Source organism: Trachypithecus francoisi, unplaced genomic scaffold, assembly GCF_009764315.1.
Source record: "Trachypithecus francoisi isolate TF-2019V2 unplaced genomic scaffold, Tfra_2.0 Lachesis_group9, whole genome shotgun sequence".
NCBI classification, from domain to species: domain Eukaryota; kingdom Metazoa; phylum Chordata; class Mammalia; order Primates; family Cercopithecidae; genus Trachypithecus; species Trachypithecus francoisi.
This window is the reverse complement of record NW_022681474.1, coordinates 50,737,803-50,752,655: the sequence shown is the minus strand read 5'-3', so window position 1 is coordinate 50,752,655 and position 14,853 is coordinate 50,737,803. Positions and strand designations below refer to the sequence as shown.

At 37.7% G+C, this 14,853-nt stretch overlaps 1 protein-coding gene across 3 annotated transcripts in view; it reads left to right on the top strand.

The window, feature by feature from the left end:
- Positions 1 to 14,261, top strand: part of WAPL (WAPL cohesin release factor) — an 88,458-nt gene extending 74,197 nt beyond the window's left edge. For all 3 annotated transcript variants that reach the window (XM_033209798.1, XM_033209799.1, XM_033209797.1), the window contains 4 exons: positions 3,736 to 3,943; positions 6,821 to 6,909; positions 11,503 to 11,598; positions 11,904 to 14,261. In XM_033209798.1, coding sequence (XP_033065689.1) covers positions 3,736 to 3,943; positions 6,821 to 6,909; positions 11,503 to 11,598; positions 11,904 to 11,969 — 459 coding nt within the window. In that variant the 3' untranslated portion in view covers positions 11,970 to 14,261. The remainder of the gene's footprint in view (positions 1 to 3,735; positions 3,944 to 6,820; positions 6,910 to 11,502; positions 11,599 to 11,903) is intronic.
- The last annotated feature ends 592 nt before the right edge of the window (positions 14,262 to 14,853 follow it).

Below are 14,853 nucleotides of genomic sequence, written 5' to 3'. Positions count from 1 at the left end.
ATTTCAAAATAGTTATAGACTCACAGGAAGTTACAAAGATAGTACAAAGAATCCCATTTACCCTTTACCTAACTTCCTCAAATGGTGACATCTTATATAACTGTAGTACCATAGCAAAACCAAGAAATTGACATTGGTACATCACTGTTAACTGCACTTTAGACCTTACTTAGTTTCACCATTTTTCATCTGCATTCATTTATGTTTGTGTGTAACATTTGTACCTCTGTTCAGTTTTATTACATGTATAATGTACTCACTACTACATTGAGGTATAGAACCATCACCATAAAAGAATTCCCTTGTGCTGCTCACTGTACAGCCTACCTGCCCTCCCTGTCTCCTAGCTACCACCAACCTGTTTTCCATCTTTTTTGATCTCATTTTATTTTTTTCTATCATTCTAGTCCCTTTCTTTTAAAAACTGACTTTTCTTCAAATGGAACCTAGAAATGAATAAAAACTTACCGTCAGCCGCCTCACGAGCTGTGTTTGAAGGCACAGATGATAGGTCTGCATTATTCACATAATAGGGGTTCATTTGCAGAAGCCACCCCCACACCCTAGGAGACCCCTGTTGGTGAGTTGTTTCAGGGATAGTCTCAAATTTTCCTACTGTGTCTAATTGACCTGGGAATATCACTTCCAGTATTCCTCTTTTGCACTTAGTGTTGTAGAAGCTTCTTGTCCTTCAGGGTGTCATCCTGTGTCTTCTCTGGCTTTCTTTTATCTGCTATGGTTTATGCTTTGTCATTTTTAAATCAGTTTAAAGTTTTTGTTTTTCAACTGTAATACCTTTTGGGTGATGGGTTCTGTTACTCATTTTAGAAAATTGTGCTGCCTTGTACTCACATCAGTTATCTTAAAGTATCAAGAAATGGCTCCTAATTCTGTTATTCAAAGATAGAGTGGAAAATTCCATGTTCATATTTGTATCTTTTATGCTACTGGTAACATTGGTCTGAATCCAGTAATTTTCAAATTACGTATCTTTTCAATAATGTTGTATAAATGGAATCTTACAGGTAGTTCTGATTACTGACATGAACTTTCCTCTTTCTAGCTGTTCTTACCTATTTATGGATCTGTTTATTTTTTAAAAACCAAACATAATTCACATACATAGTGGGGAAAAAAAAAGTCAGATCCAGAAAGGTTTAAACTCCACAAATGTATTTCCTAAAACATTACCATTTGTAACTTTTGTGTTTGTCCTGAGAAATTAGTGTTGTGCATATATCAAAATAAATGTGGAGGCCAGACATGGTGGCCCATGACTGTAATCTGTAATCCCAACACTTGGGGAGTCTGAGGTAGGCAGATTGCTTGAGCCCAGGAATTTGAGCCTGGCCTAGGCAACATGGCAAAATTATGTCTCTACTAAAAATTTAAAAATTAACCAAGTATGGTGGCATATGCCTGTAGTCCCAGCTGTTTGGAAGGCTGAGGTGGGAGAATCACTTGAGCCCAGGAAGTCGAGGCTGCAGTGAGCCATGATGTACTCCAGCCTGGTCAATGGGAGTGAGACCCTGTCCGAAAAGTAAATAAAAAATAAATGTGCAATGTGTTTTATATAAATGGACTCTTACTGTACATAGTGTTTAGTCTATACCCACTCTTTGCTTAATGTGTCTTCCTGAGCTGTTCATGTCAACACACAGGTTTATCACATTCTTTGTAATGACTGCAAACCAGTAGCTTTTTTATTTATACATACATACATGCATAGTAGTCTCACTCTTTTGCCCAGGCTGAAGTACAATGGTCCAGTCACAGCTCACTGCTGCGTTTACCTCCCAGGCTCAGGTGATCCTTTTACCTCAGCCTCCCAAGTGGCTGGGACTACAGGCACATGCCACCACATTTAGCTAAGTTTTGTATTTTAGAGCTGAAGTCTCACTATGTTGCCCAGGCTGGTCTCAAACTCTTGCACTCAAGGGATCCTCCTGCCTTGCCTCCTAAAGTGCTAGGATCACAGGCGTGATCCACCATGCCCTGCCTTAATACTTTATTTAACCAAACCTCTACTGATACACTTTTTGATTGTTTTGTGTTTTTTTAAGTTTGATTTTGTTACAAAAATTACAGAAATAAATACCCTAGCATCTGAATCTTAGGCCATACTTTTCTTTTTTTAATTTTTTTTGGAGACAGAGTCTTGCTCTGTCGCCCAGGCTGGAGTGCAGTGGCACCATTTCAACTTACTGCAACCTCAGACTCCCAGGTTCCAGTGATTCTTCTGCCTCAGCCTCCCAAGTAGCTGGAATTACAAGCATGCGCCACTACGCCCAGTTAAGTTTTGTATTTTTAGTAGAGGTGGTTTCACTGTGTTGGCCAGGCTTGTCGCAAACTCCTGACTTCAAGTGATCCGCCTGCCTCGGCCTCCCAAAGTGCTAGGATTTACAGGCATGAGCCACCCCGCCTGGCCAGGCCATACAAAGTATGTCTGTGGGCTTAATTTTCTGATTTAGGAATTGTTGTATCAGAATATATTGTACTGTATTTAAAGTTGATATGCCTAACTCCTCCCACCCTCATCACCAAACACTCACTTCCTGTGCCCTCAATTTATACTTCCCCCTAAAACTTTTTATGAGTCCCCATTCCTTCATACTCTTGCCAAGATTTTTGCTAGTCTAACAGGTTCCTAGGTATTTTTGGTGTTTCCTTAAATGGCATTTTGTACATGTCCAGAAACAGTGATGGTTCATTCTTTTTATTTTTCCAAAGCCCTTGCTGTGTTTAGCTTCCTTTTTTGGCCTTTTCAAAAGCAGTCATCCTTGAAGTTATGTCTTCAGAGTAACCCACAACAACTCAGTTCTTTCTGAGTCATAAGTAGGAGTCCATTATTCTCTTCTCATACATTTTTATCTCAGGGCTTGAAAATTATTGGGAAACCCAAATAACTTTTGTTGTTTATATGTGCTTTATCTATTTATATTTATTGAATTAGAAATTAAAACTGGGAGACATTACATTAGCTGTTAGGGCAGTGACATAATCACATGGCATGTAGATTCCAAAACTCCACTGTACACTCAGTGAAAGAAGAAAGAAGTCAGCAGACCTCTTAATATTATTATGAGTGTAATTTTGACCTCCTATACTCCCTGATAGGGTCTTAAGGATCCACAGGGGTTCTTAGACCAGTTTTGAGAATTGCTGTTCTCTATAAAGGTTAACTTTTATTTTCTGAAAGATATTATCTTATATAATCTCTCTTTGAAGTTTATATACCACTCTTCTGTATACTCAACAAATCTTTGGGGTCTGCTTGGCATTTGATTTTCAGGCAATTCTTTTAGTAACTTGGAGCATTTCCCGAATCATGTCAGTGTTTTCTGTGTGTCAGTACTATACCAGCACAGGGAAAATAAAGTAAGTGATGGCAAGGAATTTAGCATATTCCACTTTGACGTAAGAATTTTCCAATTTTGTATTTTTTTGCTTGAATTTCTTGTATTATGCAAATTAAGGGAAATTATTGAGACTCATTCTTGCAAGCAACCTGCGTCATTAGTAGATGACTTCATTGAATCTTAGCAGCATTTATACTTTTGTTTTGGCTTTCAGTAGGATGTAGAGCAAAAGCTTTTACTTATACTCACCTCTTTTTACCACATAACCATCTTAGAGTTAGTGATACATTTAAAAGCAACTATAACTTTATATTTACATATATGCATATTGATTGGCGATCTCTTTTTAATGATCTTCAAAAATAATTTTTATCAGCTATTCCTTGAGCGAGAGCGGGCAGCCCAGCTAGCAGAAAGTAAAACAGATGAGTTGATCAAAGATGCTCCCACCACTCAGCATGATAAGAGTGGAGAGTGGCAAGAAACAAGTGGAGAAATACAGTGGGTATCAACTGAAAAGACTGATGGTACAGAAGAGAAACATAAGAAGGAGGAGGAGGATGAAGAACTTGACCTCAATAAAGGTATATTTACTTTGAATGGTGTACTTACATTGAAGATAGTGGTTTGATTTTGTTTTTTCCTTCAAACCATTTTAATTCGCAGATTGTCTTAATCTGGCTATTACTTGAGGATCTCTCTCGTTCAATCCAGACAAGCTTTGATACTTGAGTGCTTGAGTAGTTCTCTCACAGTGAGGAAGGTGCATGCCAATGGCAGGCATGCTAGTGACAGGAAAGATCCAGTTAAATCACTCTTCCTTCCGGGGCCCTCCTTTCCTTTGCTCATCTGTGAAGAGACACATAGGAGACATAATAGGATTTTTTCAGTTTTCAGTTTTTGAGATTGTTTTTTCAGCTTCACTGTAAACTTGAAGATCTATTGTCATAAATTATAGTAATAGTTCTCAAAATGTAAGTACTAGATGGGAAACAGTAAGAAATATACTGTAGGCTGGTGGCTCACACCTGAACCCAGCACTTTGGGAGGCTGAAGCAGGAGGATTACTTGAGGCTAGGAGTTTGAGACAATCTAGCAAGACCCCATCCCTATGAAAAGCTTAAAAAATTAGCTTGGCATGGTGGCGCAAGCCTGTAATCCTAGGTGCTCAGGAGGCTGAGTTTGGAGGATTGCTTGAGCTGAGGAATTCAAAGTTACAGTGAGCTATGATTGCGCCACTGCACTCTACCCTGGGTGACAGAGTGAGACCCTTTCTCATTTAAAAAAAAAAAAAGATACTAGAGGTAATATCTTCACCAGTCATACATTATTGAGTATCTGCTGTTGTCAGAATTTGTGATACAACTTTTGCCATTCATACGAGTTCTGCAGAATAGCCATTTGTAACTTCATATCACTAAGGTTATGAATTTAAGTTCAGTCAGCCCTTCATACATGTGGGTTCCACATCCACAGAGTCAGCCAACCACAAATCAAAAATATTTGGGGAAGAAAAAATAACACAGGTTAATAAATAATATAACAGCTATTTACATAACATTTACATTGTATTAGGTATCATAAGTAATCTAGAAATGATTTACAGTATGCCAGAGGATGTGTGTGACTTATATGCAAATACTGCACCCTTTCCTATCAGAGATTTGAGCATACTCCAGTTTTGGTATTGGAGAGTGCTGGCATCCTGGAACCAATCCCCCCTCGGATGCAGAGGGACGACCATAATGTGTTCAATTTTACATCACTAGGAAGCAAGCTGCCGCAATATCTCATTCTGAGCCTTTTCTCCTTCTATTACTCCCACTTCTCCACAAATCTGATACCATTAGTTCTAATATTGTAATACTTTTCTTTTCCTTTTTCTCAGTTACTAGGTTTTGATGCTTTTCTTTTTTTGGCATAATAACAGTTTTGGTTTTTTAGCAGTATTTTAAAAAGTTACAGCTTTATTGAGATAGAATTCACAGACTGTACAATTCATCCTTTAAAAGTGAGTAATTCAGTAGTTTTTCATATATTCACAAGGTTGTGCTGCCATCACCACTAATTCCAAATATTGTTTTTATCACCACTAAAGGAACCCCATACCCATTAGCAACCATCACCCCTATTTTCCCGTCCTCCCTGGGCACTGGCAGCCACTAATCTACTTTCTGTGTCTATGGATTTGCCTGTTTTGGACATTCCATTTAAAAAAGAATCATACAATATGTGGCCTTTTATGACTGGCTTCTTTCAACCAGCAGAATGTTTTCAAAGTTATCCATGATACAGTATTTGTTAATACTGTATTTATTAATACTGTATTCCTTAGACAAATAATATTCCGTAATACTGTTATACCATAGTTTATCCATTTGTTTACTGGTGGACATATGAGTGGTTTCTGCTTTTTAGCTTTTTGAAGTTATCTACAAGTTTTTTTGTAGACATTTTCATTTCTTTTGGATTTATACCTAGGATTTGGAATTGTTGGATTGTTTATAACTGTGTGTTTAACATTCTAAGAAAATGCCAAATTGTTTTCCAGTGTGGCTGCACTATTTTACATTACCATCAGCAATGTATGAAAGTTCCAAGTTACTTGTATTGTAAAATAAAATTTTTAGTCATCCTAGTGGGCGTGACATGATATCTCATTGTGGTTTGATTTGCAGTTCCCTGGTGATTAATGCTGCTGACCATCTTTTTAATGTGCTCATTGGCCATTTGTGTATCTTGTTTGAAGAAATCTCTAAGTCCTCTGCCCAGTGTGGTGGGTTTTTGTTTTTGTTGTTTTTGAGACAGAGTGTTGCTCTGTCGCCCGGGCTGGAGAGCAGTGGCACAATCAGGGCTTACTGTAGCCTTGACTTCCCAGGCTCAAACGATCCTCCCACCTCAGCCTTGCAAGTAGCTGGGGACTACAGTCGTGCACCACCACACCCATTTAAGGTTTTTTAATTTTAGTGGAGAGGAGCTCTCACCATGTTGCCCAGGCTGGTCTCAAACTCCTGAGCTCAAGTGATCCTCCCGCCTCAGCCTTCAAAAGTACTGGGATTATAGGTGTGAGCCACCATGCCTGGGCCCTTTGCCCAGTTTTAATTGAGTTGTTTTTGTTGTTGAGTTGTTAAGAATTTTTTTATATGTTCTGGATACTTGACCCTTATCAAGTTCATGATTTGCAAATATATTCTCTCATTCTGTGGATTATCTTTTCAGTTTGTTAATTGTGTCCTTTGTAACACAAAAATTTTAACTAAAAGTTTTATGGTTTCAGCTCTTCTTTTGGATCCCTTTTTCATTTTGATTTAATTTTGGTTAAGTTGTGGATATCCAGTTGTCCTAGCATCATTTGTTGATTTGTAGCTGTTTTGAAGTAAAGATAACTAACAGAATGGTTGGTTTTGTAAGGTTTGTGTTAATTAATATAGTGTTACAATTCTTTACTTCAACTCTCTCAGCCCTTCAGCATGCCGGCAAACACATGGAGGATTGCATTGTGGCCTCCTACACAGCACTACTTCTTGGGTGTCTCTGCCAAGAAAGTCCAGTAAGTACATAGTTCAGTGATGTTTTATGTATCTTTCAAAGATTCCAATGTAACAGCTTCATACCTTTACCTGTTTCACTTACTTATTTCTTCAGTGTTTCCCCCTTAGTGTCCAACTTATTCCACAAAGGCTGGTTATAGGGTTGTTTAAACTGTTTGTTTTCTATGGAGGAAAAATGGCAAGAAAATGTGTTAACATTTCCAGTAGTTTTATTTAAATTACCTAAATAGTTTTAAAGTAAAAACTTTTGTACAGTCTCTATTGGAAAGGGAATATATAGCATTTTTTACATGCTAATCCTTTCCAATATAGGTTTTATTAAATAAGGCTTGGAGTGGAGTAAATTAAATTGATTTTCACTTTTTAAAAAGTGAAATAAAGTTGATCTTTATGGCTTTGTTAGAAAGAATTTGCCTGTCAGAGTTAGGCTATTAAAGATATAAGAAAAAGCAGTTCTGGAAAACAAGCTAGTCAGTGCTTTAATCTAATGAAAAAGGAAGAATTACATACATGAAATCAAATTAAAAATCAAGATAGTGTATAATATTAAAAACTTTTAAACACTTGTTGAGATTTTTAAGGTACGTCCCAAAGGTCAGAATACATTAGGTCTAATGAAAAAGCTCTTGTGGCTGGGTGTGGTGGCTTATGCCTGTAATCTCAGCACTTTGGGAGGCCGAGATGGGCAGATCACTTGAGGTTAGGAGTTCGAGACCAGTCTTGCCAACATGGTGGAACCATGTCTCTACTAAAAATATAAAAATTTGCTGGGTGTGGTGGCACACACCTCTAATCGCAGCTGCTCGGGAGGCTGAGGCGCAAGAGTTGAATTGCTTGAATCCTGGAGGTGGAGTTTGCAGTGAGTCAAGATCACGCCACTGCACTTCAGCCTGAGCTTCAGAGTGAGACTGTTTCAAAAAAATAAATAAGAAAAGAAAAGGCTCTTGTTTGGTGGATGAATATGTTCAGATGCCTTTGGTTGGAGTAAAAGAAGGGATAGTGTGAAACCTGTACTCATCTGGCTTAAACAAGATGGCAGAGTCTAATTTGGGTGATGTCAGTGCCTCACTGAGGTCATCAGAGACTCGGATCATTTCTGTCTTTATTGTTTTTCTGTATTTTTTTGTAGAGACAGGGTTTCACCATGTTGCCCTGGCTTGTCTCGAACTCCTGGGCTTAAGTGATCCTCCTGCCTTGGTTTCTCAAAGTGCTGTGATTATAGGTGTGAGCCACAGCGCTCACCCCATTTCTGTCTTTAAACTGCTGTCCTCCACATGTTGTCCTTTGCTAGCTCTCATGGTCCCATGCTAAGCTAGGTGTCTCATCAAATTAAATAATGCCTAGCAGTAATAGGTGCCTCTTCCTCTAGATTCTTTTTTTTTTCCACAGGTACATTGGCTAGAAATACATATCTTTTTAAGACAACTGTTTGTTTATTTCCCCTTTGGGACCCCATGTCACTCATAACCCCTCACCAGGTAGACTTCCTTATCTTGGCCAGCACTGGGTCACAATGCTTTTGTCTGAACCAGTTGCTGGCCAGGAACATGGGATTACTATGAGTGGATTAGATCATCAGGATTCACTTTGGAGAAATACGAATGTCTAGACAATCAGGCTGAGTCAGCCCGAAAGTGGAAGGTAATGACTATGGGGAGAGTCTCCTGCCTTGGGAAAAACAAAGATGAGGAGTAAAACTGTTGAAGAAGGGGACGGCAGAATCATTGTGAGTGTTCTCTTTAAGATGGGGGGTTGGGCGTAGGTGGATTATTGTAAAGCCAGGTTTTGAAATGGAAGGCAGATTGTTTTCTAGGAGCAAGGGCATTGAGGGAGCAAGAAAGAGTGGAGACCTATAGAGCTGGGGGTTAGTTTCAGTAGGAAGCAGGGGCCATCTCATTTTGAAGCTGGAGGACTGGAAGAACAAGAGTAATGATAAATGCATGGCTTCATTTGAGCAGGAACTCATGCTGGCTCCTTGTAGTTAGGCCCATCTACCCAGCCATGTTTCTTTATTTTTGCCATCTAATTATTTGTATTGCCTTTTTTTTTTCACTTGCTGTATCTAAGTCCTGTGTGTTTTTTCTGAGTCCATCTTGTCCATCTCTTCCATACTTATATTTTAACCAACCTAAATACACCATCCCACTGTGTGTGGCCCCTTTGGGTACCACCCATTTCAGGATCAAGACCAAAGTTCTCATCGTGGCTCTGGAGGCCCCGCAAGATCTTTATATCCCTTTTTCTTGTTTGCAGTGACAAGATTTTAAGAGCAAATCAGAAACACATCACACACAGGAGAGGAGGAAGAGGCAGGCCTCAAAAGCAATGAAAATAATATTTAAATGTAAAGATTTTTAGATACTCTGTTTTGTACACACTATAGGTTTAGTCATACTTCAGTCATATTCTTTCTTACATAATCGTTCTTGAAATTGTGTTATTACCACGTGATTTATCTTGGGTCATCTTTCCTATGCTAATTCCTATTTGTGTTTGCCTGTATCTATCTTGCCTCTAAAGAGAGAATGTTCTTAAGTTATAGGCAATGTTGTGAATTCATAGAGCCCCAGATTTGTTTGTTGCCTTGGAGATTATGATTAACACGAAAAAGCTAGCTGATACCACAAAATGTAAAGGAAGTTTGGTTTGCCTAATGTGTAAGTGAAAGAGATAGACAAGAAAGCATGTGGTTGTTGCAGCAAATGCCGCTTTGTGGTCTGATCCCGTTTTCACTTGCCCTTCATGACTTCTCATTTTGCATCTGGTGCATTGCAGTGGTCAGTCTTCTCATTGCTCTTCCTGCTTTCTTGCCCCTCCATTCCTGGGACATTGCACATTGCCACCAGAGCTAACTTACTTCAGAGCACTTGCTGATCACATAGCTCCTTGCCCAGTCTTCCTTGGCTCACAGCCAATAAGGGGACTAATGACTGTTTAGTGTTGCAAGACCCTGGACTTAAGACTGCTTCTCCAATTTCCAAACTTACATACCCACTGGATACTTTTAGAATTTTTCGAATAGGCCATGCTGTATCACGCCTTTTCTTTTTGTACCTGCTATACTCTGTTAAAAAATGCGGTCACTGTCCCTCCCATTGCCTCAGAAATGCTGTATGTTATGTTCTGTAGTGTGTTGATAGAGAAGAATTTGATTTGGATTGAGGGACTTTCATCCAAAACATAGGAGCTAATCATATATTCTCTATTATAGAGGTGTACTTTTCTACTGAGCAGTTCTCCAGAGACACTTTAGCCACCACTCTGCCCACTACTGTGATAGCTTTTGGTGGGAGGATCAGTTTGAATGTGTGTAACTGATACCTTCAGCACATGAGTACTTCAGCAGTTTTTTGATTAGATCTTTTCTGAAGCTGTATTCATCTCATTATTTTGCTGCTTTCTAATTTTGCAAGTCCCCTGGCATGGGAATAGAAAAAAGGGGGTGGGTAGTGGCAAATTTCTGAAGAGAAATATGTCGTCTCTCCTTTTTTGCCCCCGCTAACAAAAGTCAAATTGGAAGTTTTTGTGTGTTTTATTGTTGTTTGGTTGGTTTTGTTTAACCCTTTACCTTGTGTCCCCAAACTTGGGACAGTATACTTTCTTTTGCTCCTTACTACAGGTGAACCTTCCTAAAAGGTCTTTTCTTTTTATTCTCCCTAAAACATTTAAGCATTCTTTAATGTAATGAAATAGTTTTTTAAGCAGGTTGTGTAATGTTTTCCATGTAACAGATTGGTTTATATATAGTTTGGCTGCTTCTTGCTAATAATGAAGGGTTTTCTCTCCTGATACTGTCTGAGAATCTATCGTAGGTGAGGTTAGATTACCTTTGGAAAGATGCTTCTAGTTAATTCCTGTCTTGTGTAATTAGTTGAATTCATCTGTGAAGCATGTGAATTTTTCTTTCATCTTTTTTATTTCATGAGCAGCTTTGTGAGTACATTCTCAAGTCTAAAGTCCTCACTCTCTTCTCCTGTTCCTCCAGGCCCCCCAGTGAAACATACATATACATTAAACAGTGCAGTTTGTTATTTCAGGCCTTTTTCTTTGCATTTATGAAAGTAGGTCAGCATGCTGCCTCACGCCTGTAATTCCAGCACTTTGGGAGGCCAAGGCGCATGGATTACTTGTGTCCAGGAGCTTGAGACCAGCCTGGCCAACATGATGAAACCCCATCTCTACTAAAAATACAAAAATTAGCCAGGTGTGGTGGCACGTGCCTATAATCCCAGCTACCCGGGAGGCTAAGGCATGGGAATTGCTTGAACCCAGGAGGTGGAGGTTGCAGTGAGCTGAGATTGCACCATTGCACTCCATCCTGGGTGACAGTGACTGTTTCATTAAAAAAAAAAAAGTAAATGTGTACACAAATGTTTCTTTGTAGCTTTTGCCAACTTTACCTTTCTCCTTTCTTTCTGGGGGTGTGGTAGGAAATCGACAGCACACAGAATGAGTGTGGAAAGAGAATAACCACGTGTTCCAAGGATCTTAAAAATTTACACCGAGATGTGTGTCAAAACCAACAACATTGTACGAGGTACAGTCTCATGTTTTCTGCCAGCTGATCAATATGTCTTGCTCTGTTTCCTCAGATCAATGTAACCACTGTGCGGGAATATCTGCCAGAAGGAGACTTTTCAATAATGACAGAGATGCTCAAAAAATTTTTGAGCTTCATGAATCTCACTGTAAGTAGCTTTTATGATTTTAAATTTAAGTATAATACATTGACAGTAGACATAAAAATACTATGGCCATAGTAAGTGGGAGCAAAAAGGGATTTTCTTCTAATTTTAATAATTGTGTTCTATTTCTTCAAGGTAATTATTGCATGTTATGGCAAATAACTATTTATCAAATCCACAATTTAATCTTGGTGTACTTTGATTTGTAGTGTTCAGTTTAGTAAATCTAGAGGCAAACTTTTATTTATACTTCTTAAAATCTGTTAAATATTAACTGTTACTTCCTTTCGCCTTTATCCCCCTTTCAGTGTGCTGTTGGAACAACTGGCCAGAAATCTATCTCTAGAGTGATTGAATATTTGGAACATTGCTAGCTGCTTTACCTTTGCTTCAGGTGCTCGGTAATGCTGGAGCTATCCTTAGACAAAGAAAAGTCAAGTTATGAAAGAAATCCTTGAAGACGTACCAAGAACATTCATCAGTATCATTCGTGTTTGGATTTTTAAGGCCACCTGATTTCTTCGTCATGCATTCGGCATTTGCTAAATGACAGTTACTACATCAATCTGCAACTATCAAAAATGAGGGAAAAGGTTCAGGCTGTTAACAATTCCATGCAGTATTTAAATACATTTACTTTGGCAGAGTTTATACCCTCCCCTTGTTTTCTTGCTTTATTCTGGGCAAGTTTGAAGGGGAAAATTTGTGCTGCTGTTAGTGCAACTGCTGTGTATGTTGAGCCACTGTTGTCATGCCAGCCAGGTGCAAAGGCAGCTTAGCTACTGAGGTAGCGAATGTTCTGAGGACATTCTAGACAACAGCTTAGTTCCTTTTTCAGGCTCATTTGCTTTTGCTTTTTTGTTGAATGATTCCAATCGTAAATAAAGCTTTTAATAATTTTGTGAATTTTTTGGTTGTTGTTCCCTGAACTACTGTCTGTATTTAAAATTAGATGGAATCCAAAGATACATGGGATTAATAGTATATTTTTTTATTCTTGATTAGGTTTGGGTTATTGAACTACTTTTTACTTTTGAGACCACAACCATATTCAATATCATACCGTAATGTGTCATGCTGTAGACACAAGAAAAACAACAGTTTGAGGGAATATTGTATAAGATGATGTGCCCTGTTAAAGGAAGAGGCAAAATAGTCAAACCCAGAGTAGTTTACACTTAATGCTAGAGAGGCTCTTGAAACATTATTAGGTTTTGAGGAAAGACTCTCTAGATATATTTTCTAATGTTCAGTACAATAAATATAAGGAAGCTAAAACACCAATGTGGAATTCATGTTTTCAGATAACATGTATATTCTTCTATAGAGTGACAGGATCAATTGCATAAGCGCAAAGCCTTAAATTGCTGGTTTAGAGAAGACCCTTTTTTCATTCAGATCCTTTGTTCATAGAGCGGTTATTTGAAAAACAGTTATGGAACACAAAACATTTTATAGATTTAATATCATAACATTGCAAATTTTTCTTGTATTTTTCAGACCGCTGGTTATACTTTTTTTTTTCTTTTCCTTTTTTATTGATTGGGCCTGAATACAGGCTTTCTAGAGATCTTTTTCATTAATACTTTAAAATAATTTCAGGTAGTACACATCATGTTTCTTCATTGGATTTGTAAAACTTGAAGCCATAAAAATATTAGTTTGGTGTGTATTGGGGAAAATAGCTAAAAGTCTAATTTTTACCCATTTAGACTTTGTTATTTCCTTGTATAAAGTGACAAATCGGGGCTCTTGTATCAGTGCCAGCTGTAATGTTTTTAAATGCAGTGGCTGCCTTCTATTGTCTTCCTATTTTTGATAATGCAGATTGTTGGGAAATCTATAAGGAAGTAACTGATTCCAGGCAAATTGTTTTCTTCCTTCTACCCACCCCGACCCCTACCCATCACCTTTTAAGAACATACTACGCCAGTGTAACGTGGGAACCATTGGGATTGTATTTGCCCTGAGTATTAAAGCTAGCTTAGCAAAATACTTTTAAAAACATATTGGTAAATGATACCCATAAAATTAAATTAGTTTTATTTTAAAATGCAAAATACATTGATATTTATTAATCATTGGATTTAGGGAAAGGGACAGATTTTTGGTGAACCTGACTTGTGGCAGATGGTAAGGAATATTATAAAACATTTGGATGAGAACAATCAGGGCGAACTACGTTTTTCTGTTACACTGGTAATCATTTGAAAATTGATTTACCTCAGTGTTTAACAGTTTTTTGTTTTGTTTTGTTTTTTAAATAATAACTAATTGTCAAGCACTGATAGAGATGCAGATTTTGGTGGGGGGAGGTAGTGGGGGAGATAATCACTTCACCAACTGCAGTGCATTTGTGTGTTTTTAACCCTCAGAGAACTCTGCATTTTAGGGTACTTGAGGCTGACTTGCAAATTAACTAAAAGTTTTAAAGTAACCTTTTTTTCCATTGTAAATATTTCTGTAAATACTACCAATTGGAAATTAGAACAGTAGAGTACTTTTCTGAATCCAATCCTATTTTTATTTTATACAGTATTTCTCAGCTGTGATCTTTGGAGCAAAAGCCAACGGCAGGAAAAAATAGTTTGTACCAGTTTCATGAAGTATGTCTTTGGGTTTTTGTAAATAATTTTAACTCAAATAAAATTGCTACTTTCAATACACATGTTGTCTTTAACATAAGTCTATTGGAGGACAAAAATGTCACAAACTTTATATATAGTTGACTCTAATGGGAAATACACTATCACTTAACACACATTTAACCAATTTTTGTTAAATATTTTATTTCTACATGTTTTTAATAATACTTATCTGAATATAATGTGAACTCAACAACTCAGGCCAATTAGGGACTGGATTTTCACTTAGGCCCTTGACATACTTACTGTTGTGATTTAGCTATTTTTTGCTCCTGTGAGTATGATCCAGGACTTATTTGCTTCTGAGGTTTTACACTGCTTTTTGTTTTTTTAGTTTAAGTTTTCTTCTTAATTGTCAGTACTTAGGCCTCCTGCATTTACAAGTAGATTCCTTAACCTCTCCTTTACTGCTTTTAGCCACAAAACTAGATTGAAGGATCTCTCCTGGGAGTTTCCATCTATTCTCCCCACTTAAACATGAGTATATAAGAGTGGCTTCAGGATGCAGGCTATGGATATAGAAAGACAAATCACACATAAAATTTGAATCCTTTTTCTGATACATGTTTATTGACTTTGAATAAATTCTTGGACCATTAAGCTTGTTTCCTCA